Genomic DNA, 23,212 nt, shown 5'->3' with positions numbered 1-23,212 from the left:
TGTTTGTTTACTGTCTGCATCTCCCCTTAGGTTGCTCTCTTCTGTATCCAGAGAGCACAGAAAGGCCTAATACCCCTAGTAGCTGCTCAATAAATCCTTGCTTACCAAGTGAATGCATGAAAGCCCTTTGTTTAACTCACCAGGGGTACCCCTGAGAGAGACAGGAAGAGGAAGAGGATTCGTACTAATCTAAGTCTCATTACTCCTGGGAAGAGGGACAAAGTGAGGGGAACAGGCAGGCATGCTGGGGCCACAGCCCTCCAAGGTTCCTTAGCTGCCATGGTGAGAAACCAGAAGAAGGAGCTGAAGGGGAATGAGTGGGGAGGGGAGTTCAGCAGGAGGAGAGAACCTATGTCTAGGGCTCTTCGTGTGCAGAGAAACCTAAGAGACCAGGGGCTCATAGAGTCCTGCCAGGGAGTGAACCTATTGGGAGAACACTGCCCCAAACTGCTGAGAGATGGTTTTGATCAAGGGGAGGGGGTCTTACCTGAGCCCAGCTGCCCTCCTCACTGTCCTAGGAACGAGTGCAGCATGTCAGGGGAAAACAGGCAAAGTCAAGAAACCTGGCAGCCTCAACCCAAGAAGAAGGAGCAGACACCCCAGTAGCTGCACGGGTGACTAGGAAAAGCTTGCTGGGATAATTAAGAGAGCACATAAGGCTAGTGCACTGTTTGTGTTTGCAGCGAGAGGGGATCAAATGTGTGTGTAGTAAAAACACAGCCAAGCAAGGTGCCAAGTTCTCCCAACCATCCCTGTTTCAACACTGAGGAGCAAGCACAGGGGTAAGGACTCTGGCTTCAGGCCTATAGCAGGCCAGAGCACTCTCAAGCCCTGCTCTTCTTCACTGCAGTACACCAGTGGCCCAGGGTGAGCTTGTGACCCCCTGGGAGGTAGCCCCCGCCATCCCCCACACATGAACTCTTCCCATTCTCACTTCTTTCCCACCAACCCACCATCCTAAGGACAGAACGCCATCACACAGCAGGGATACCAATCTCATATGAGAGCAGCTGCAACCCCCTCCGGCGTCCCATCTTGTGCAAGTCATCAGCCCTAATCCCAGGCCCAGGGCTCAGGGCCAGACTCACTGTTTTAGTGGATTTTGCCAGAGTTTCCATCTCTTCATGGGTGACCCAAACATTTCCAGAAGACTGTAGGCAGAGAAGAAAACTAGGTGGTCCTGTGTGTGGTTCCCTAGGATCCCCATCAGGCTGGGAACCCCAAGGACAACCCTGAGTCCTCCCACAGACCCAGCCCAGAACTCTGCACACTGTCTATCTCTGAGCAGCTCTCCTGCATCACTGTATCTGCACTGCTTAGTACCGTGCCTGGCACACAGAAGCACTCAACAAATGTTTTCTGAATGAACATGAATAAACGGTGTGAATCTGGAATAAGGGGTGACCCCAGTCAGAGAGATGGACTACCAAAGGGGTCCATAGAGTGGTTTACATTCTTGTGGAGAGGTTGGAGGACCAGAGTTTATAAATGCTCCACTTCCTCACTTCCCCCAATCTGGTAACGACACAGAACCCCAGAAGTACCACCATGGAAACACTTCCCAAAGATCCGGAATTACTGGCAGAGCAGGGGTAGGGAGATGGAACCCATGAGTGGTGAGTGGGAGGTAGGGAACTAGTCCTTCTAGAATCAGTGTTACTTCCTCTTAGAGACATGGTGGAACCCTCTGTGGGGATGGAAGGGGAAGGACTCACAGCCACGGTCTTTCCAATGACCAATGTGAGACTTTGTAAAAACTATTCTGGTGCTTCTGAAAATGTCCTGGATGAGGGAGAGGCTACTCACAGTCCTGGAGGTGGGTGGGGCAGAGGGGCTGGTCAGCGACACCATCTCCTGGATGGCCAGCCGGAGCTTGAGCCGGTGTAGGGCATTGCTGATGCCAATTTCCCGTTGGATCTCTGTGTCCGACAGGGCTGACATGATGGCACCACTCTTGACGTTGGCCCGGCAGGCTGCCACATACCAAGCAGGCATCCCCACCCAGAGCTGCAGATATGGGACACAGAGGTTGAGTTAAGCCCATTCTCCCAGATCTGGGCTCCATTGTCTAGAGCTTGGCAATACTGAGGGGCAAGGGCCCAGCTTCATTCATGGTCTGAAAATAGCAAATGCAGAGCAGAGGAATTTAGAAATGTGGAGATTACCATTATCAAATGCCTCTTTTCCCCATTTGACAGATGAAAAATCTGAGGCCTGGGAAGGTGATGGGATTTTACCAACATGCCAAGGATGATGACTATCTGTGAAAGTCTTATGGCTCAGTAATGATTAGTTACCCTTACACAGACTTAGCTACCCAAGAGGCATCGGTATACAGCATCAATTCTGTCCTCCAAAATACGTGGTGTGTATGTTTGGGGGCAGGGAATGGCTCAATGCTGGGTACAGCACATTTGCATTTGGGCAGGGGAAAAACATGCTGGGAAAATTCTAGGACTACCACCCCTCGGCCCAAGGAGTCCGTGTCCCACTCCACACATCCTTCCCACTGGACCCCTGTGCAGACTTACACTTCCTCTGTCTAGATTTACCTCTAGCCAGGAGACCACAGTAGGGCCGTCCCATTGGGCAAAGGGCATTCCTTTTCTGCGAGCATCTTCAAGCAGCTGGTGTCTTGCAGGAAGAGGAACAACAGACTCACTAGTCTTTCCTTTTTTTCTCATCCGTGCTTACTCCCAGGGTCCATGGGCTGTGCCAAGAGTTGGAGTCCCACTAGCCCTGCTCCCCATCACTGCTCTATGCCTGTGGCAGTGTGACACCAAGACACGAAGCAGCAACACCTCTCCATCCCCAGAAGCGAAGGGCTCTTACTTTGATTGCACATGGCCTGATACCTGGACATTGCAGTCTGCTCTGCCAGAGATCTCTAGGTACTGGGTCACTCTCCCACAGCACCTCCTTCCCACTCAGGTCACCCTAAGAACAACCTCCTGGCCCCTGCTGTGCCCACTCAGACCAGGCCAACTCAGTTCAGAAAGGGCCCTGCTGAGCTCTGGGTGCCTGAGTTCATTCCCATGGCAGCCCGGGGGAAGGACAGCCGGTGAGGGGTTGGGCCCCACCCAGGCAGAACCTGGCCTGTGGCTCTTACTTCTTCTTCAGCCGCCGGTCCCGCTCTGCCTGGGTCCCCAGCTTGGCAGGCACCATGGGCTCCTGCAGACCGAGTTCGGAGTCTGTCAGCAGAACTAGAAGGGAAGAGATGGCATATCAGCTTGGCCCTCTGCTTCTTTTCCCTTGGCCTGGGCCATGGCTGGGAGCAGCAGGAGGCTCCTCTGTAACAAACTAAGAGGGCCTGATGGAACCCCTATTATTCCTGGAGCCTCCACACAAAATCCCTACATCCAGGCAGTCCCACAGTGGCATTACATAGGTCACCTGAAGCCCAGGGAGTCTTTCCCTGGGAGCCTCAGCCCTGGAGGTTTTTTCCAGCTGAATGGACCAAAGTTATTCCCCGTTATGGCAGTGAACCCTAGACAGAACTTGTCCTTCCTCCAAACCAAGGTGCACTGGAAACACAGAATTCCAGAGGGGGTACAAGGCTCAGGCATGATTATCCTGACCTGGGTTGAGGGTGCGGAAACAGGCACGCTCAGAGATGTGTGTCTGGGCCTCTTTCTCAGGGTCCTGTACTTGCACGAACTGTAAAAGGGAACATGCATAGCTCTGTCCTCTTCTATTAAGGATTTCCTAAACCAGTGGCAGAACCCTATAGAGTTCATGGCAGGGGCAGGATCTCAGAATTCATTTAAGTCCAAGTAACTCCCTAGAAGTGCACAGAGGGCAGCGGCTGTCAAGATCCAGGATACTGTCCTAGGTTTAGGTGCCGACATGGTGTGGGGAACTTAGGAAATCATAAGGCTTCACACGAAAGACCTTCTCAGCCCTGCCCCTCCCATTTGAGGAAGCTGGCTCTTACCCTTTTCTGCTCCTTCCACCCCCTTCCCTCCCCATTAAGAATAGATTCAAGTCCATACAAAACTCTCCCACTCCCTTCCCCTCAGACACACACCTTTTCTTAGCTTAGCTAATTCCTATTTAGCCTTCAAGCTTCTGCCCAGGTGTTGGCCAGCTGCTACTGTAGCCCCCTACTGCTCCAAGGCTGACCTGAGTTCCAGAAGCACCCAAAGCATATGGCTATCTTAATACTGTTTTGGAATCATTTCTTTTTTTCCTTTTCATTAGAAACTGAGCTCTTTGGAGTTTCCATTGTGGCTCAGTGGTAACGAACCCGACTAGTATCCATGAGGATGAGGGTTCGATCCCTGGCCTCGCTCAGTGGGTTAAAGACCTGGTGTTGCCACGAGCTGTGGTGTAGGTTGCAGACACTGCTTGGATCTGGCATTGCTGTGGCGGTGGTGCAGGCTGGCAGCTGTAGCTCCAATTTGACCTCTAGCCTGGGAAACTACATATGCCACAGGTGCAGCCCCACAGAAAGAAAAAAAAAAAAAAAAAAAAAAAAAAAGAAGAAAGAGAAACTAAGCTCCTTGAAGGAATGCACTGTTGCTCCAATACCTAATACTAAGCCTTGTTTAAAGTAGTTAATACATGTCTATTGAACAAATAGCTGACTAGATGAGGGTAAGAGAGAGAGGAAGGGAGAACATAGAAGAAAGGAAAAGGAATGGGAGAGGAAGACAGCTAACATTTACTGTGTGCCTACCACATGCCAAGCACACGCCAGAACTTTGGATTATCACAGAGGGGGTAATAACGCTACCCCCGCCCAAACACTTACTTGAATATAATGTCTACAAAACCATGATTAGGCATTATGATGTTCTGAGCCCTAGAGGCAAGATGTACTAGGAATAAGTTCTACATTAAAACTGACTCGCTTTGAGAAAGAACCAAGGAATTTCTCCTGATGGTTCTGAGCAGAGTACATCAGGAAACCTCCAAACTGGAAGGAACCTCAGAGGGCAACTTCACACTCAATACAGGAACCCCTTCCACAGCATACCAAATAAACAGCCATCCTCTGACACCTGACACTTCTCGTGGCAGGAGCTACCATGTCATAAAACAGCTCTTCCCACTGTGAAATAGCTCTAAGAGAAAACTGTTTTTTCAGAGCTGAAGTCTGTGTGTCTGTAGCTTCTGCTCACTGGTCCTGGGAGACAGGCAGAGAAGACTGGATCCAAGGACACCTTCCTGCTTCTTCCCCCTACTTGCACCCATTTACTAGGAGTGGACAGAGACCATGGCCCGTGGCTCCATCTCGGCTCAGCTGGATCAGCCTGCCTTTCTCCTTCTTTCCAAACAGGCGGCCGATGGATGATTTGATGCCCTTGCGCTTGGCGCCCTTGTGCAAGGAGTCCTGGCTGCTGTTGCTGCTGCTGGGGTTGCTGCCTGGATCCTCCAAAGCACTACAGGATAACAGCCAGGAAGGGGTGGAATGAGAAGAAACATACTTAAATTACAGCAGAAGAGATGGGAGTTAGACTTCAGGAAGAACTTACAGGAAGTGTCAGAGTTGGGGGTAAGGGGGTATGATCAGAGCAGGTGACCAAAGGAGACATGGGAATGTCCTTCCCTGATGGTGTTTCAAAGAGAAGTGAGATGTTCAGACACCTGGGACAGGTAAGATGCAGCCTGTTTAGAGGCAGAGAGAGGGACGAGATAAACTTGGGATGGAGAGTCTCGAGGTGGAGTCTGCTCCACTTACCTCTTGCCTTCTTCCTGGCTCAGGGCTGGGTGGCCAAGCTTCTCTAGCTGCAGTGTCCTGGGTGAGGAAGGAGGAGAAGTCTCACATTTTATGGTGGCTTTATCCTCTCGGTTCTCTTCCCGAGACACTGGTGACTGAACAGACAGTGGAGCAGTCAGGGGATAGAGGGAGATATCTGGGGCCTGCCTCCCCAGCCCAGACAGGCAGAGGAACATGGAGAAATGCAGAGGGGAGGCCAGGGGCCTCTCAGAGTTCAGACTTGGACTCGAGGGCCCAAAGGGGAGAAGCCAGAAGGGAAGGGCCTGGGAGACTTAACCTATTAGTACCTGGGTCATCAGGCAGCACTCACCAGCAGCTTCCTCCTATGCTTTCTTAAGTCACTGGGCTGGAAGAGAGAATGAAAGGTGAGCTAGGACTCACCCTTTGGATGCCTGAAAGTTAGCCCAAGGGGAGCCCAGGGGTCTTAGGATGAGAAGATAGGGTTCAGGGCCTCACATGGGCCTGGAGAGAATATCACAGCAGAAGAAAAAGCTGGCATAAAAAAATAAGTCAGGGCTACTTCTGGAAGAGAGAAAGAGGTATGGGCACTGGGTGAGTTTCTTAAGCACCATCCAAGGGAGAGGGTAAAGGAAACACTACACAGCCCTCTCCTAACTCAGGACAGGTGGTGCCTGGCATGCTGGGGCCTGCACACATCATCATAAGAGGCTGGGGCCCAATCAAGCCCTGCTGTGCCTTGTCAACTCCCCTCAGCCAACCCCAAGGCAGAGCCCAGTGATGACAGTGTTGTCCAATTGCCCTGAGACTCTCACCAGGGTCATGACCCCCATTCGGTCCAGGTCCTGGGCAGCACTGCGGGAGGTGAGCTTAGGTGTGGAGCGGCCGCTGAGTGGAGGGGATGCGCTGGCCAGGGACAAGGCAGTCAGAGAGGTGGGGATGGAACCACGTTTGCACAGCTGGGTCAGGTTTAGGGCCTCCATACTTCCGCTAGTTACTCGTGTCTCAATCTCCTCAGCACGGAGCTCTGTGGACTCCTTTTCTTCCTGGATCATCCTGCGAAGTAGGCAAAATGGGACCTCACCATTTGCCCCAGAGAAGACCAGCAGAGGGCAGGTGTGGGCACTCCCTGCATTCACCACCTGGTGACCCCAGGCACAGGGCAACATCAGGTTTTTTCTGGCATTGCCAGGACATACAAAATCTTCTGGGCACAGTTGGTTCTCTTCCACTGAAGCTTAGACAATGTGCTATCTTTCCTGTTAGCTGGCCTAATGTAACACAACTCCATAGTTTAACCAATGCAGTTGCTAGGAAAGGAGGTGATTTAGTCAGTGGAATGTAAACCTTTCTACAAGTCAGAATTCTTGGCCTACCACCATCTACAGAGCCTCAGTTTCCCAACATACCCAATGTCAGGAATGGTCTAAGTCAGTGGTTTCTAAATACAGGACTTTAATTGATGCAGATCCCTGATGGAGTTTCTCCTGTTTCTTGGAGAACTTAGAGTAACAGTGATACAGTGATAATGTTGTTATGTGCAGCGGGGAGGCACTCGGGCAGGAGTGTGTGTATGTACTCACATACACATGCACGCACGCGCGCGCACACACACACACACACACACACACACACACACACAGGTATAAAGATGCCAACTGCCCTTCAGGAGCAGGGCCCATCTTTATTCTCAGAGCATGTCTTTCTAACTTTAGGGATGTTAAAATGTCCTTTCTTTTGTAGAATGGTGGTGATAGGAAATGGTAATTACCCTTAATGCTTTACTTTGCAGCATGAAAGTTAGCAGTGCTATGTTAGTACCCTTCCCTGCGTGAGTGAGTGTCTAGTGTTTTCTTCTTGGCTGGTCTGAGAAACCCAAAAGTGTGGGAACCACTGAACCAGATGAACCTTACCTCCCTGTAAAGTTCTGATGTTCTCTGGTTTGGATTTTCCCTTGCTGTCTGCCATGAACATCAATAAACTCTCTACAAAGGCAGGGTAAAGTGCAGGTCTTCGTAACCTTCCCTGCCACTGGTTTCTGTCTGATGCTTTATTAGGGATGCGAGGTATGGCACAGTGCACTGAGTTTAGACCTGAGTTTGAATCCTGGCTCTGCCACTTACTACATAATTTTGGGCAAATCACCTAATCTCCCTGATTTCTATTTCCTTGCCTATAAAATGGAAATGATGCTGCCTCCCCCAGTGCCTGTGGTAAGGGTAAGACTGACAAGAGCTCTCACCCTGAGCTGGGCTCAGTATGTGGGAGCTACACTCTTAGTGATTATGTTTAGCTACCAGAGCTTCAGGAACTCGGCCCTGGAAGGAACAATGAAGTCTGAGAAGTTAACCTGAGGTCCTGTCCCTCCTTGTCCAGTACTAGGTTCCTAGACTGTGGCTCTCTAAGGTATAGCTGTTAGAGACAAGCAAGCACATGTAGAATCTCTCCTGCAGTGACCAAACACAAAGGACCCCTGTCCTTCAAGGCACCTCCCAGGCCCTCTACCCCTGCCCTAACCTGATCTCCTCGTTGATAGCATCCAGCTGCTCCTGCAGCATCATGGCCAGGGTCTGGGCATCTGAGTGGCTGCTGGGGGAGACAACGTCCATGGAGCCCACCAGACCCCCTGGCTCATCCTCATCCACATCAGAGATCTCAGGGTCACTGTCAAAGGCAGGGGTGGCTGCGGGGACCAGCACCCCAGGCAGTGGAGATGGCTCCCAGTCCTTAGCAAAGAAGGAAGGTAGAGTAGTAATAAGACACATGAGAAGTTCCTGCTGTGGTGCGGTGGATTAATGATCTGGCTTGTCTCTGTGGAGGCGCTGGTTCAATCCCTGGCCTGGCGTGGTGGGTTAAGGACCTGGCATTGCCGCAGCTGAGGCATAGGTTGCAGCTCTGGCTTGGATTCAGTCCCTGGCCTGGGAACTTCCATTTGCCTCGGGGGCGGCCAAAAAAGAAAAGGAAAAAAAAAAAAAAAAAAGGCACATGAGATGCTAAGGAGCAGGGCCCTTCCCATCTATACCAGCAACACTGGCATCTCCTGGGAGCTTGTCAGGCCCCATCTCAGACCTACTGATTCAGAATCTGCATTTTAACAAGATCCCTGGATAATTTACTTGTATCTTAAAATCTAAGAAATACTACTCTAACCCAAGGAGCCAGATAGCAGAATGGTTAGCAACAGATTCCAGAGACTGCCTTGCTTTGAATCCTGGCTCCACCAAACACCAGCTATACGACCACGGGAAAGTTTAACCTCTCTGTGCCTCAGTTTCTTCATCTATAAAATAGGATAATAATAGCAGCTACTTCATAAGTACCTGTGAGGATTAAGTTAGGAAAAGCACGAAAGGCACTAAGCACAGTGCCTGGCACCAAGTAAGCACCATATAAAGGCTATTTGTTTCTATTAACACAAAAGGTGACTAGATGTAGGGAACAAGAGAAAGCCAAGTAGGCCTGACTGTCCTGTGTCTCACAGAGTTTCAGCACATTACAAGACCCTCTGGTTAAACCTCAGAGAGGGTAGCTTCTCAAAAATCATTCTATAAACACCTTCAGTAGACAAAGGCCCTCAAGACGAAAGAGCACAGAATTGGGCTGGGAGAGTGAAAAGAGCTGGGGAAGAAAAGGAAAGAGGCCATCTCTGACCCCATTCTCTAGAACCCAAACCCACAAGTTCCTCTTAGGGCTCTTTCCACTCTTGCAGCCTTAAGACTGAGCTCCTGGGCAGCTGCTGTGTCGTTATAAACAGAAAGAGGAAAGGGGGAGGGGGAAGAGAGAAAAGAGGTGATTTCAGACTTTGATTCCCCCTAGGGGCTTTCCAGAGGCAGCGATGAATCTTGCCCCATCAGACTAGGAGTTCCCACCTTCTCTACCTATATCTTCTGGTGTCCTAGATCATGCAGGGAACCTGGGCTCAAGAGAGAGCAGGCTAACAATCTTGAGGCTAGGAAGGAATCAGACTTTCCCAAAAGACTGAAGTCAGTCCTTTTCTGCCCCGAATCTTTCCTGTTCCCTTACAGTCTCCCTAGGCAGGCTGAGCATGAGCTACAGCTGCTTCTCAGAAAACTCAGATGCGACTCTAAGGGCCAGTTTACCTATCATCCTCTCTTCATCTCCCCCCTAAACCACAGCTTCTGTTCCAGAAAGCTTGCCAATTCCACTCTGCCCCTGCAGTGCCTCCCCCTCTCGACCACCAGAAATACGTGCCTGCACACCCAGGCACACATGCATAAACTTCAGTGGGGCCTCAGGGACTAGTCACCCGCCAGCCCCTACCTCCTGCCCACCAGGAGGCTGAGGCGAGGCGGGGCACAGCTGTTGCAGCTAATGATGGCCCCAGCCCCAGGGCTGCAGCTGTTGTTGACACGGGGCGGGGGGGGGGGCAGGGGGAGGTTTGCACCACACACCAGCCAGTCTGTGAAACCGGAGCCAGGCACACGGCAGAACTGACCCCAAATTCCCCAGGGGAGACCCGTCCGCCCTCACCCTTCCACCTCCTCACCTTGGCAGACTCTTCCCGCAGTGCCGAGGAGTAGCAACGATGCAAACCTTGAGGTGCATGGGCAGCTGTGCTCAGGGAGAACCGCCCATCCGCTGCACTGCCCAAGTGTGCCCTTGAGTGGTGGATGGGGGAAGAAAAGACAAGCCCTGAGGGCTGACACCCCCAGCTTATACCCACTAGGTCCAGAGAGTTAAGGGATCTTTAGCTTGGAGAAGAGAAGTTTTAGCAGGGCATGAGCTTTTGTAAATGACTTAAGGGCTGCCATGTAAGCAAGAAATTAAATTTAGTCTCTGGTGTGCTCCACGATCAGAATGATCCAGGAGAGAAAGTTCTAGAGAGGGAGCTTTCCACTTATGTAAGAAGTACCTCTGAATGGCAAGAGTTGGCTAATGACCCAACTAATGGCTCTAAAAAAGCCAAGCTCCCCATCAAAGAAGTATTCAGGTGGAAGCTCTCCTGCCATCTGACAAGAATGGTGGGAGGAGGTTCATGGCACTAAGAGAGGTTGAAAGGGATGATCTCCATAGGTCTTTTTAGCTCTGAGCATCCTTGTTTCTTGGTCTTCTCTTCAGCAGCTTCTTCTGGTCTCCCTACAATTTGGACTGAGTTCCTGGCTGAAATTCAACCCAGGCATACTCAGGAAGCTTCAGGAGGCCCTGACACTGTATCAAAGACATGAACTAGAGAAGGCATTTTTGACAGTCCTAAGGGTCTATCCCAACCCTGAAATGTTAAGATCACAGCAATAATCCTCTGGAATATCTGGAAGCCTCTCGTACTGACATTTCTTCCCTACGCCTTCCCAGTTTAGAACCGGAGGGAACTCAGAACAAAGGGACAGGGTGAACCTACAAGAGATTACACAGGTATCTGGAGGGAGAGGGGAGTTTCTGCTTATCCTCCTCTTTCCTGCTTCAACTCAGTCCCAATTCCATGGTGGGGATAATGCTTTAACAGTCAAAACCAAGGATTCCCAGCCATTAAGGAAAGCAAGCAGTGGCAAACAGTGTACTCCTGGCCAACTTATTAACTGGAGAGAGGGGTTGGTCTCTTCTGGTTGCTCAGAAAAGACGAAGAAGCTGGAGAAATTCCAACTACCATTTTCTGTCTTTATTCCTTGCTTCTTTCCATATTCCTACACAATAATTCCTAATAAACTCGAAGATGATACTTAAGCCTCTACCACTCCAGAAACTCACACGCTTCTCTTCTTCAGGCTCAACATTCCTTTCCCTAATTTAAGCCCTGCCTCTCTGCACATATACATGCACACATTTTCCTTAACCTCTCTTCAAGGAAGCTGATCCCTATTTCCCAGAGAGAGTAAGAGCATGACCATAGGGAACCTTATGAGTTCTTATCTAAGAGACTTTGGTTTGGAGAGAAAATATCCAGGAGCCATGAACCTTGAGTGGCATCATCCACTTTAGTCTTCTCGATCATCACCCTGCTTCTCTGGGCAGAGAACAAAGGGCAGATCTGAGGTCTGACTTCAATGACAGCTGCTTTACAAAGTGTGAAGAAAAATCCAGAAGTTCCCTAAAACGTGAGCCTAATTCAAGTGTTAGGTAGAAAGCTCCACTCACCATCTCTTAAAATAGTTTCAGGAAAAGAGACACCATAACTGTATGGATAACGTGGCATCTCCACTTCCAACAGTAAGGAAGTTTTTGATGCCTCATTTCAATCTCTCCTGCTGCCTTTCTGCCCACTGCCTGCTACATGTACCTAGGAGGGCCCTGATTTTGAGACAGAAATCCTCCAGAGCCCTAAAGACCGTGTCCCAAATGCACTAGAGTAAACCAGCTAACTCTCCACGAGCAGGCCCTGTGGGGCCCCTGCCAAGGGCATGCCCTCGGTCGAGGAAGCAGGAATCATGGCCTGGGTCCCACGGCAGTGAGGAGGGATCATCCTGCACTTTGCTTGCCTCTCAGCAACTTCAGGGCACAGGTACTCCTTTCTAAACTGCTCAAGTGAGCTTGATGGCTTTTCCAAGTTCTCTAAGCCTCAGTGTCCCACCCTGAATAGGCGGAGGACCCTGAGGTCCTGGCGGTCTTTTGGTGGGAGGAAGTCTCCTTCCTCAGGGTCCATCCAGGCCTGTCCAGAACCCCACCCAGCATGCCCAGCCTCCTGTGCTCCAGTACCTGGAGTGGATGCCATCCACAAATGGCCCTCTTCGACCCTTCAGCTGGTCCACCTCTTGGCGCAGCTTCTCAATCTCTTCAGAGAGGCGGCCCTGTGCCAGGCAGACCCAGGGTGGGGGAAGGGATGAGGAAGGGGAAGAAAGGGACAAAGAGGACAGCACAGCTGGGGAGAAGCAGAAGAATGCACTGCAAAGTCCAAAGCCAGGGGCCCAAGGCCTAGCCCACAAATGACACCAAGAGAGAAGAGGTCCAACTGGAAAGTGAGCAGAAGGGTTGGTAGGGGCAGGGCTTGAAGAGGAGTCTGTCTGTAAGGACTCTACTGGAGCAGGCCTGCTGAGCCCTCACTACCACATAAACACATGGCAAATAGGGCCATGTTGCAGAAGGGCTCCCTGTGAACTCCCAGACCTCACTGTCCTTTCTGGGGCAGGGACAGTGGCTAATCCTCCCCAGATCACCAGACAGCAAGAGCCTCACCAGGTCTGAGGCCCCAACAAATCCTTCAGTCAAGTCCTTCACTGGGCCCTGCCTCTCTGCTACCCACTCTCTGCCCTACGCTTATGGCTCAGTTTCTTCTTTACAGGTGGGTGGTGATGCATCTACTGTGAAAGGCTTTAGTGAGGATTAGTGAAATAATATAGGTACATGGACTAACAAGCTGGCTAGCACAGTGCTAGGTTTCAGAGCAGCTGCATGAAACACAGGCGTGTTCTTTCCTCACAGCAAGCTCAGCCTTCCCAGGCTGGCAGAGCTGGCCAGCAGCTGGGTACCTTGTGATGGTGCTGCTCTTCAATCTGCCGCTGGGAGCTCTCCAGTTCTTGGATCAACGTGTTCTGGGGGAGAATAGCTGTGAGCCAAGAACACCGCCCCCAGCTCCTCTATTCTAGCTCACTCCTTGTCTTCCTCTCCCTGCACAACCTGCCCTCGGCTTCGCTCTCCCAGCCTTACCTCTCTAGCCGACCCCCACCCCCGCACCCGGCCCAGGTGACTCCTCTCCAGCCTCACTCCAGGCCCACTCCACACCCCTTCGCAGTCCCGGCCTCGCCCGCCTTGCCCCAGCCCCGCCTCCCGCCTCCCGGCCCCGCCCCTGACCAAGCTCTCACAACCCTTCCACCCACACCCCGGCCTGCCCCTCCCCTTTCCACCAGCTCCGCCCCTCCCAGCAGAGCAGCCACCCACAGCACCTTCTCCTCCAGGGCTGCCATGCGCTCCTTGAGGTGGAGCTGCAGGCGCTCATTCGACTCGCTAAGTAGCCGGTCCACGGTGTCTGACAGCCGCTTGTTGTGGTCCTCGTTCATCTTCTCCCGCTGGCGCACCTGCGTAGCCAGCCCACCTCGGACCAGGCCACGCTAGGGCCATCTCGCAGCACTCCCAGGGAGCCACCCATTCCTGCTGTGGTTCCACCCCACTCACCTGTCCACATCTCATCTTCTGGGGACCCCTCTCTCCAGCTCTCCTGACCACCTCCTCCCACCCCTCTGTGGCTCTGTCTCTGTCCCTAGCCAGGTCCTGCCCCAGCTCCCACTCTTCCTCCTTTCCCTGTCCACAGACCACCCTGGGATGCTGCCTGGGACAGAGAGGGGGCCTGAGAGTCCAGCCTGGTGCCCTCACCCTTGCCAGCTCCTGGTTCTTCTCCTCCAGCTGTCCCTCCAGCTGCCGCAGGTGCTCCTCAATGTTGCCATGCCTTTCTTCAGCCTAGAGGCAGGAATGGGTCAGTGCAGCCTGTAGATCAACTGCATTCCTGCTCGGACCCTGTCTCCCATGCACCCATGTCAGAGTGGTCTTTGGGGATCAGGGTCTCAGGGACCAAGGAAGCCAAGCTCTCCACCTACCGTCTTGGAAGCATAATTGCTACCACCACTGCCTTTCTTCCCAAGCACCCCAAACCCTGCTAGGTTTTCCCCTACCCACATCCCCTCCTTCCTGCTCAGGGCTAGCCTTGAAACATCCTGGAGCTAGCAGCTCGAGACCATAAATTCTCCCCACACTTCCAGAAAAAACTCCACTTGAAAGCATGAGCTTTCATAAATCTCCTCCAAGCCTCCAGATAAATGGAATTGCACTTAAGAGCATGGACTCAAGCCAGACTGCCTGAGTTCAAGATCCTGGCTCCCTCCCTTCCCAGGTGAGTGACCTTGGGCAAGTTACTAAACCTCTATGAGCCTTCGTCTCCTCAACTGTAATAATAGAACTGGTGCCCACTATGAAGACTAAAAGTGATAATCCATGGCACTTAGGACACAGTAAGGACTCAACAAGTTCTAGCCATGGTGATTACTTTTATTATTAAACCAGCCCAGGTAGAGTGGTCTCCCCTTCATGTATCTTCAGCGATGGAGACCCTATTGTCTCTTCTGATATTTCAGACTATCATACATCTTACAGTCAGGAAATCCGTCCTTAAAGCCCTCCTACTATGACCTGCTTGAACATATTAATCACTTCTTGTCACTTTTGGAAGATATGAAAACTGACTGTTCAGCATCTCACATATAATGTCTTCTGCTGCACTTTAAACAGCCCTTCACTCCTAGGGGTCTGACAGATGATGACATCATCATAGGGATAATGACACAGACATCCAATTAGGGAGGGAGTGACTTTCCCCAGATCACAGAGCCAGTCAGTGGCAGAAGCAAACTTGATCCTGAGCCTACTGAGGTACAATCAGCCCGCAGGTTCCATCCCCAGAGCCCCCAAGCTGCCACAGTGGCACACTGGCCAGACTCTATCCTTCAAAGGCTCTGGGTGGGATGCTTACTAAACATTGCTTTCCTTTCTCTCCACTGCTTTAGGGAGTAGCCATGGTGATCCCACATGAGGTTCTCCTGAGAGCCTCCGACCACTGTAAACACTCCTAAATTCTCTTGATTAATCTACTGCATGTCAATGTCCATGCATAGCTCTTCCAAACCTAGGATGTTTTCATTTGTACACCTCCATAAAGTTAACTATCCATCAGATAAAATCATATTCCCTTTTATTCATCCAAAAGCTGCAGCCTTTAATAGCCAGGGATGGTCCCTAGATCCAGAATGCCTCAATCTGACAAAACAAAAACAAAAACAAAAACGTTCAGCCTAAACTTCCATGCCCTCCAGGGATGTATAAACTTTGATCATATCTCCTCTCAGATTTCACCTTTCTAGAAATGAAAGTCCTAATTTTTCCATTTTAGACCCAAACAACAGGAAGTATTAACCACAGTGCACACAGTACTTTGCATTAGCACAGTTTCCTGCTTCTTACAAGTATGCTTACATCCCTTCTTATGGGGCTGTCACATCCCTGTGGGTGATGAGGGCAGGGATTACTCTCTCATCTGACAAACACAAAAAAGTGTGTTTCCTGGAGTCATGAAGTGAGAGTTTCCTGGCCCCCAGCCCAGTGTGCCTCCCACTCTCTCTGCTCAGTGCCTCACTCCAGTAGAGCTCAGGAAGCATGGGGAAGAGGCAGATTCCCAGACCCTTGGCCAACTTGCCTTGGTGAGGGCTGCGATTCTCTGGGCCAGCTCAGCCTCCACTTCTGGCAGTGTCTCAGCCTTGCGCATTGTCTGCTGCAGTTTCTGCTCTGCTACCTCCAGCAGCTCCTGCAGGTGTCGGGCTTTTTCCTCACACTAGCAAAGTGGGGGTGGGGAGGAGAGTCCAAAGGGAGCACTGGAGCCTCCCCAACCCCCTGCCTTAGCCTCAGGAGAAAGTAGGTGATGGGACAGAAGCATCAAGGGGCGATCTTGGTTCTTGGGCCGCCCAAAGACCCCTGACTTTCCCTTTTCCAAGGTGACCCTCGGGGTCTCTTGGACCACCAAGGGAGGGTTCCAGAGGGATCATCAGGACCTCCAGGGTCAAGTACCATGCCCCCCAACCCCAACTGCAGGAGTTACCTGGCGGTGCAGGGACTCCTTATTGGCCAGCTCATTCTCCAGTTTGTCATTGAGATCATGGATCGATGTGGCCTCACGCTGAGCAGCCAGGTAGCGCTTCTCCAGTGTAGTGATTCTCTCCTCCATGTCTTCTTTCTGGGCAAGAGCCTGGTTAGGAGAGGACATGACAGGAGGAAAGGTCATCAGCTTCTCCCTGCCCCGTTCTGCCTGCACCTCCCTTCCAACACTGTATCTCCTCCACAATGCCCTGTCAATTTCTGACCTTGACCCATCCCTCCCACCACTCCTCCCTACCAGGTGTTAGTTTTACAATTCCCAGCCCTTGCCTGCTCTCCTTCTTTACCTGGGACATCTAGCAGCTACCTTCCTGAGTGCCAAACGTCTACACCCAGAAAGCCAGGGTCAGGCCCCAGTTCCTGCTCACCTCTCGGAGGTCCCGCTGATGTTTGCTGCTCAGCTCCTCTGACTTGATAAGGTCCCGGCGGGCCGTGCCCAGGTCCTCTTCAAGTTCCGCCACGGTTGCAGTCAGGGTGACCAGTCGGTCCCGGGCCTGGCTCAACTCAAAGTTCTGTTTCTCCAGGAGCTCTTGCAGCTCCTCTACCTGGCCCGCGTCATCCTCCAGAGACAGTGAGCTATTAGTCTGTCATCAGAGCCCAGGGCATCCCACTCCCCTCCCCTTCCCTTGGGGAGGTGGGGAGAGCAGATCACAGCTTGGCCCCCGCTTTCAGAGCACACCTCCAGATACACCTTCCTCTCTTTGGCCTCTAGAAACTCATTCCAGATAACAACCAATCACCCTTGCTTTCCTGTGTATCTCTTGAAAAACTATCATTTCTAGTTTTACCTGCTAGCTCAGCCTCTTGTAACCTAGAAAAGGGCATGACTAGGGAAACAGAGCCTAAGAAAGAGACATAATCTCTTAGGTGGATGGCATCTAACAATTCGAGTGGACAAACACACTATATGCTTAGCAGTGTATGTATGATCACTAAAACAAAAATCTAAAGATAGGGTAGGTGAAAGAAGGAAAGAGAAATGGTAATACTGGAGAAAGCTCCAAATTTAATTCAGTAACTCCACTGAATGAAGGCAGGTAGGGCTCCCAACTCCCATCCTGGGGTAGGACAGGCCTCCTGCTATGCAGCTCCCTACGACTCACCTTCCACAGGCGTTTCGGTCCCAGCTCCACAGACCCCTCCTCTTCCGCCACTCCGTCCCGAACCCCTGCCCCCTGCTGCAGGGCAGACACCTGTAGGACACCGAGTCAAAGAGAAGAGAGCCTCCTATATGTCTCAGACTTTTCTGAGTCCCCCACTTCTCAGACAGAGATGACCCCCTCCCCCCACCCTAGCTAACAATCTCCAGCTAAGACAGAGAGGAGAAATCCGATGAGGAATGGAGGAGGGAAAAGGCGTAAACCAGTCATGGCTTCTAGGAGCTATAGTCTACAGACGGAAGGAGAGCGAGCAGCTTACCTGCTGGTGGGCACCCGCCAACTGCTCTTCCAAGGTGGTAACTCTCTCCAGGGCTGCCCGGAGCCGCTCTCGCACCTGCCCAAGGTAAGGGGAGATGGAGAAAGAAACGGGGACCCCACTGGACTCAAGCTGGAGAAGCATGGGCTTGTTCTACCACCCCTGAGCAAAGAGAAGGAGGTACCAAGAAGCAAATATCTGAGAGGGAACCTAATAGGAGGATCTGGAAATTGGACCAGTGGTAGAAAGGAGTCAGTTATGAAGCTAGAAGGCAGTTTTCCCTAAACACAGGACATAGAAATCACAGAGAAAGGATGCATGGAAGGAGGCTCCAGGGGAAACCCGGCTGGACTGGACTTTGGGCGGAGCAAGCAAGGGGCCAGCCTGGGTACCTTCTCATCCAGGGCCTTGTGGTGCTCGAACAGTGACTTGAGAGCCTTCAGCACCTCCACCTCACTGGAAACCCCTGAAGGTGACTGAGCCTGACGCTTCACCACAGTCATCCTCAGTGACCGTTCATGACGGGACACCAGGCACTCCAGATGTTCCAGAAGTAACTGGCAGAGAGGAGGGGAGGGTGAGAGGAAGGGCAGTGAGCCTGGGCTCCAGGGGCTATAAGCAGGGTCCATACGAATACACTAAGAGACGTGAGCACAGCCACATGTACCCTTGTGAGAATGCTGAAATACTTCCATGTGGGTAAACAGCTGCTGCCTCAATGGAATATCTACCCTGGCCTCTCTCCCAGGACCCCGACTTTCCCATGACTCCCCAGCTAGAGGTGAAAAGCCTAGCACTGCTGGTTCTCATCCTAGAACACAGGGCAGGAAGCGGCTAGGATGGGGCCGGGGCTGTGCCGGCCCTGGCCAGGCCTGCTCCCTTGGTCAGGGCGATCACCACCACCCAGCCTGCACACACACACACACACCAGGTCACCCCACTTACCCTTGTGTTATTCCGCTCTGCTTTCAGCTCAGATATCTCTTCCTCTCTCTCTAGAAGCTGCTCCCGACACATACTCAGCTCCCGGGTTAAGGTGGCAAATTCCTGAAAATCCCCAAGGCCCCTCAGTGCTTGGGGGTGCACCACCCGAGCAGTATCCTGCATGCCCAAGTCAGGGGTGGGATCCTCTCACCCGTCCCTTTACTTCTACCAAGTATCCCCAGAAAAATCCCTCTCCATCCAGCAGCCTGCATGTGCTTCCATTCTAAGTGTGCAGTAGGGTGCAAGGGAACACAGTCTCATATGAGTGAGAAATCACCAAGTCTGCTCTACAGCCCCTTCCCCTCCAGCCACCAGTATAATCTGATAATGTCCTCCCTCCCATTTTGTATTTCTGTTTCCCCGGCAATCAAGTGACATTTCTATTTATTTATTTATTCAATTTATAACGTTACAGCCACGCTCATGGCATATGGCAGTTCCTGGGCCAAGGACTGAATCCGAGCCACAGCTCTGATCTCCACTGCAGCTGCAGCAATGCCCGATCCTTTAACCCACTATGCTGGGCTCGGGATTGAACCCACACCTCTGCATCCACCAGAGCCTGACACTTCCCTTTAGAAATGGGTAGAGGGGAGTTTCCCTTCTGTTTTGGTGTTAGTAAGGTCCAAACAGTGATAGATGGCTATCAGAGAAGGTGGTTTTTAAGTGAATGTTCCAGAGAGCTCTCTTCCACACCCTCCCCGGGGCTTTGCACATTGTAAATAGCTGGTGAAATAAGGTGATTGAAGTGCCCACATATATGGCAGTGAGAGAGCATACAGACCTGCCCGATCAACCATGTGGTTTCAGCTCTGCCTTCTGGGATCCTGGCTCACTCCATCCTGGGGCCTGATGCCAGGGCACCTGCCCTGCCTTTACTGAGTACTCACGTTCCAAGTATCCCACCTGGGGCTCCATTCCCACACTAGCAGGCTCATACACCCAAGACCTTCTTCCATCAGGACAAGCATTAGGGTAAGAGGCTAGCCCCAGAGACCCAGGCCCATCATATCTATTTGCTTAACTAGATATCACCTAATTCCAGAAGGTTTTTCAGATAATGGCCCAAATTCTGTGAGTGCCCAGAGTCTGGGAGTGACTGACAAGCCGCATACCAACCTGCAGCCCCATCCTAACCTGGAGTGTCTCTCACACACTTAGGATTCATAACTGAAGGAAGAATTCCAAAGCAGTCCCCTCTTATCACTCCATATTAGGCAAAGGGGACAAGAAGGGCTGTGGGAAGAGTCATGGAGATGCCAGAGTCTGAGAAACCTCAGACCCTGACAATGCTCATGATTACTGCCTTTCTATCAAGGCCATGGCCAAAAGTGGTAAAGCATCTCACATCCTGGAAGCCAGGCCTGGCCTCGATGCTACTTCACTACCCATGCTACTTACACACCCCACACACATGTGCAAGCACGCACACATGCTTGCACCCCGACACAGGACTCAACGGCCTGGCCCCAGCCTGCACCATGATGTCACTACCAAAGGACTGGTGCTCTCCTCCCCTATCCTCAAGCTCAGCCACTGCCTGATCTTCCCACCCTAGGGTGGCTCCCACTACCCTCACCAACTCTGTCCCATCTGACACACCGCTGCCAGGGTAATCTCCCAAAGCACACCATTAAACACAAATATTTTATCCTCGTTTCCAGGCTTCTCTCACATGGTTCCTTTCCATATACCCTAAGACCTGGTCCACCTGGGTCACCTGCTGTTTCCAGTCACTAGTAAGCTTTTTAATTCCACACCCTTGCTCAATGGGATCCCTCCCCCTGGAAAGCCCAATCCGCTGTCATCACCTAATCTTTCAAAGCCCATCTCTTAGGACACACCTTCCTGGGACCTTTCCAGACTTCCTGGCAGAAGGTTCTCTCTCTCCTCTGAAAACTGTTTGCAACAGCGGTTAAAAACTTGGGAGTGGTTCAGATTGGGAGCCCACCATTTAACCACAAGCCCTTTGAGCACCGACCACATACCAGCTCCTGTGCTGGTCACTGGAGACACAGCAACAGGAAAGACATAATCCTTGCTCTCATGAAGCTCCCAGTTCAGGGCTGAGATCAAATTTCAGCTCTGCCCATTAGCTGTGTGACCTTGGACGAGATATCTAACCTCTGACCTGAAAGAGAGAAGTACAGTCCTCCCTCAAGTGCTGCTGTGAGGATGAGTGAGCCAGAAGCTATGTTAACTATTCCACGGTTTTCACAGTCCTTCAAGGGCAGGGCCCCCCTTCTCTTCCTGCACACTCTCTTCAGTCACTTGGGCTCTAGTCTATCTGCTTTCTAGTGGATGAGCTCCCTGGCGGCAGGGACTGGCTCCTTCACCTCAGGGCTTGTTTACAGCCCCAAACACTGTGCAGTAAGGATGGGCCTACCTCCCACCCCAAATCCTCACCTGGACTCCCTATTCTTATCTACGAAGCATCTCAAGACTCTGACCCCAGCCACTTGGAGCCCTAGGTAGGACTCCACTCCTAGGTGCTTCTCCCCCCATGTGAGGAAAGGGCCTAGACCTGAGTCCTGGGCAGTTTGGCTCCTCAGGGCTGCCTCCCACAACCCCAGCAGCACCCCAGAGGCAGAGTGCTTATGAGCAATTTACCAATCTCCTTAAGTTTTAATTCATCATTTGTAGGATAGAGATGATGGTGATCATAACACCAACTTCACAGTTGTGAGATCTGAGTGAAGGAAATTCTATACATACTTAGCACGCAGAAAGCAAAAAATAAATAATGACTATTATTGCTAGTACTAGTGTTGATTGAGGAGAACAAGAGAGGTATCACAGCTCTGCTTATAATTTTCCATGTGATGTCACTTGTTTTTTTTCATCTGCGCAATGAGAGGGGGACCAGATCATCTCAAGGCTGCTCCCATCTCCACTCTCTGTGGTTCCCCACCCACCATTTCCAAGAATAGGGCACTAGCGAGGAGCTGCGGAAGGAGTCTTTCCAATCCCGGGTGCCACCTGCTGGCCACGCGAGCTCACTGCAGTTGGTAACTAGGCTGCGTTTTCTTCCTGCATCAAAGGCCATCCTTTTTCCCAGGTGAAGACAATTTCATTCTGAGGTACTTGGGAATGATGGGGACAGGTTTGTGAAGCAAAGGGGGAGAGCAAATGCTCTGTGAATTCTATATGTTGATATGAAAACAGATTCAGACTGCTGAGGGCCCAGAGGATGTTGGGTTCTGCAAGGCTGGTAAGGGGAAAGGGATGAGGGAGAGGCATGCAGCCTTACCTGGGGGAGCGCAGAGTTAAGGTGGCGCTGGAGCTGGTCCCGCTCATGGAGGGCATCCTGGAGCCGGCTCTGTGTTGCAGCCAAAGTCTCCTGACTCTCGCGAAGGGACTCTAGCAACTTCTCCCGCTCATCCAGCATGTTCACCATCAGCTGCTCAAAGTTGGCTTCAGCATCGGTGCCATGGGGAGGCCCCAGGGGGTCCCCCTCATTGATTGTGGGCATCACTTCACACATGGTGGGGGTGGGCAGGGCCTTCTCAGCGTCAGAGGACAGGGGAGGGGTTCACAGGGTTGGCACTTCTAGAGGGACCCAATGCAGGGGTCTCAGAGTGGGCAGTGCCAGATGAGTGAACAGGTGGGCAGAGTCTTCTCCCATGGCATCAGTTGCTCTTGGTCTGAAAGGGTGCCCAGAACGCCCCTGTGAAATGGAGCCAAAGGGCCTGGCTTAACCTCTCAGGGCTGGGGCTGGGTGCCCTGTGTCCCCAGACAAGCAGGCGGTAGCTGAGTGTGGCCATGACAGGCATGGAGAGCAGGGCTGGAAGAGGGCCCTTTACTTAGACTGAGCACTGGAGCCTGGCAGAGTCCCAGCTGGGGCCAGCGACAACCATCGTTTCTGGAGGACAATGGTCTGTGGGAGAAGAGACTGCTGTGAGGACTAGCTGAGCAGAGAAGGACATCCAGGAGGTGGGTGAAGGGAGAAGAGGCAGGAACCTGGACCAGAATGCGGGCGGGGGTGCGGGGGGGAGTTGGCACATGGCCCTTCTCCAGGCTTACTCACTCAGATGGTGCCTTCCTTAGTTCTCCCAAGAAATGCACATGCCCGCTGCTGGAGCCTCTGTTGCCAGCTTCCCCCACCCCCAGCTGTCAGAAGTGCAGCCGCAGTGGAGTGGTTCCCCCACCCATGTGGCTTGCTGGCCAAATATAGAAATGATTCAGTAAGCGGCAGGGGAGCAGCCGGAAGGCTGGCCAGAGTGCTCCTGAGACCTGGGGCTGGGAGAGTGGGAGGAGAGGAAATAGGGTCTCTGTCTTCCTTCACAGGCTTCTCCGGCACATTCAGGATAAGACAAGCACAGACGAGGTCAAAGGGCTCTTAGTGGGTATGAGTCCCATACAGGATAGACTACTGGGATCATAGGAAACAGGGGCCGAGGAGGTCCTACCCTGACCACTGGCACAACAAGGCTCCTTGGAAAGGACAGGCTGGGCACAGGAGCAGGCAGAGAGCCCTTATCTGCTCCATGCCCATCATTCAGGGATGAGGCTCTGGCTCAGCTCACCCTCTGCTCCTGAAACCTG

General features: G+C 52.0%; 1 protein-coding gene across 20 annotated transcripts in view; it reads right to left on the bottom strand.

Moving 5' to 3' along the window:
* Positions 1–23,212, bottom strand: part of PPFIA4 (PTPRF interacting protein alpha 4) — a 49,916-nt gene that overhangs the window by 16,006 nt on the left and 10,698 nt on the right. For 4 of the 20 annotated variants that reach the window (XM_021063604.1, XM_021063605.1, XM_021063607.1 and 1 more), the window contains exons 2-24: positions 21,918–22,544; positions 18,629–18,730; positions 18,076–18,240; positions 17,687–17,761; positions 17,371–17,460; positions 16,636–16,827; positions 16,212–16,358; positions 15,813–15,947; positions 13,943–14,026; positions 13,516–13,647; positions 13,102–13,164; positions 12,332–12,423; positions 10,188–10,299; positions 8,198–8,406; positions 6,496–6,736; positions 6,033–6,068; positions 5,684–5,817; positions 5,218–5,384; positions 3,110–3,203; positions 2,553–2,634; positions 1,807–2,007; positions 1,089–1,151; positions 488–514 (exon numbers count right to left, since the gene is read on the bottom strand). In XM_021063604.1, coding sequence (XP_020919263.1) covers positions 488–514; positions 1,089–1,151; positions 1,807–2,007; positions 2,553–2,634; positions 3,110–3,203; positions 5,218–5,384; positions 5,684–5,817; positions 6,033–6,068; positions 6,496–6,736; positions 8,198–8,406; positions 10,188–10,299; positions 12,332–12,423; positions 13,102–13,164; positions 13,516–13,647; positions 13,943–14,026; positions 15,813–15,947; positions 16,212–16,358; positions 16,636–16,827; positions 17,371–17,460; positions 17,687–17,761; positions 18,076–18,240; positions 18,629–18,730; positions 21,918–22,151 — 2,877 coding nt within the window. In that variant the 5' untranslated portion in view covers positions 22,152–22,544. Of the gene's footprint in view, positions 1–487; positions 515–1,088; positions 1,152–1,806; positions 2,008–2,552; positions 2,635–3,109; positions 3,204–5,217; positions 5,385–5,683; positions 5,818–6,032; positions 6,069–6,495; positions 6,737–8,197; positions 8,407–10,187; positions 10,300–12,331; positions 12,424–13,101; positions 13,165–13,515; positions 13,648–13,942; positions 14,027–15,812; positions 15,948–16,211; positions 16,359–16,635; positions 16,828–17,370; positions 17,461–17,686; positions 17,762–18,075; positions 18,241–18,628; positions 18,731–21,917; positions 22,545–22,694; positions 22,824–23,212 lie in introns of those variants that run through there. The other 16 variants (XM_021063609.1, XM_021063611.1, XM_021063613.1 and 13 more) reach the window with 11 other exon arrangements.

This window comes from Sus scrofa, chromosome 9 (assembly GCF_000003025.6).
Source record: "Sus scrofa isolate TJ Tabasco breed Duroc chromosome 9, Sscrofa11.1, whole genome shotgun sequence".
NCBI classification, from domain to species: domain Eukaryota; kingdom Metazoa; phylum Chordata; class Mammalia; order Artiodactyla; family Suidae; genus Sus; species Sus scrofa.
The sequence above is the reverse complement of the archived record's forward strand: the minus strand, read 5'-3'. Positions and strand labels throughout refer to the sequence as shown.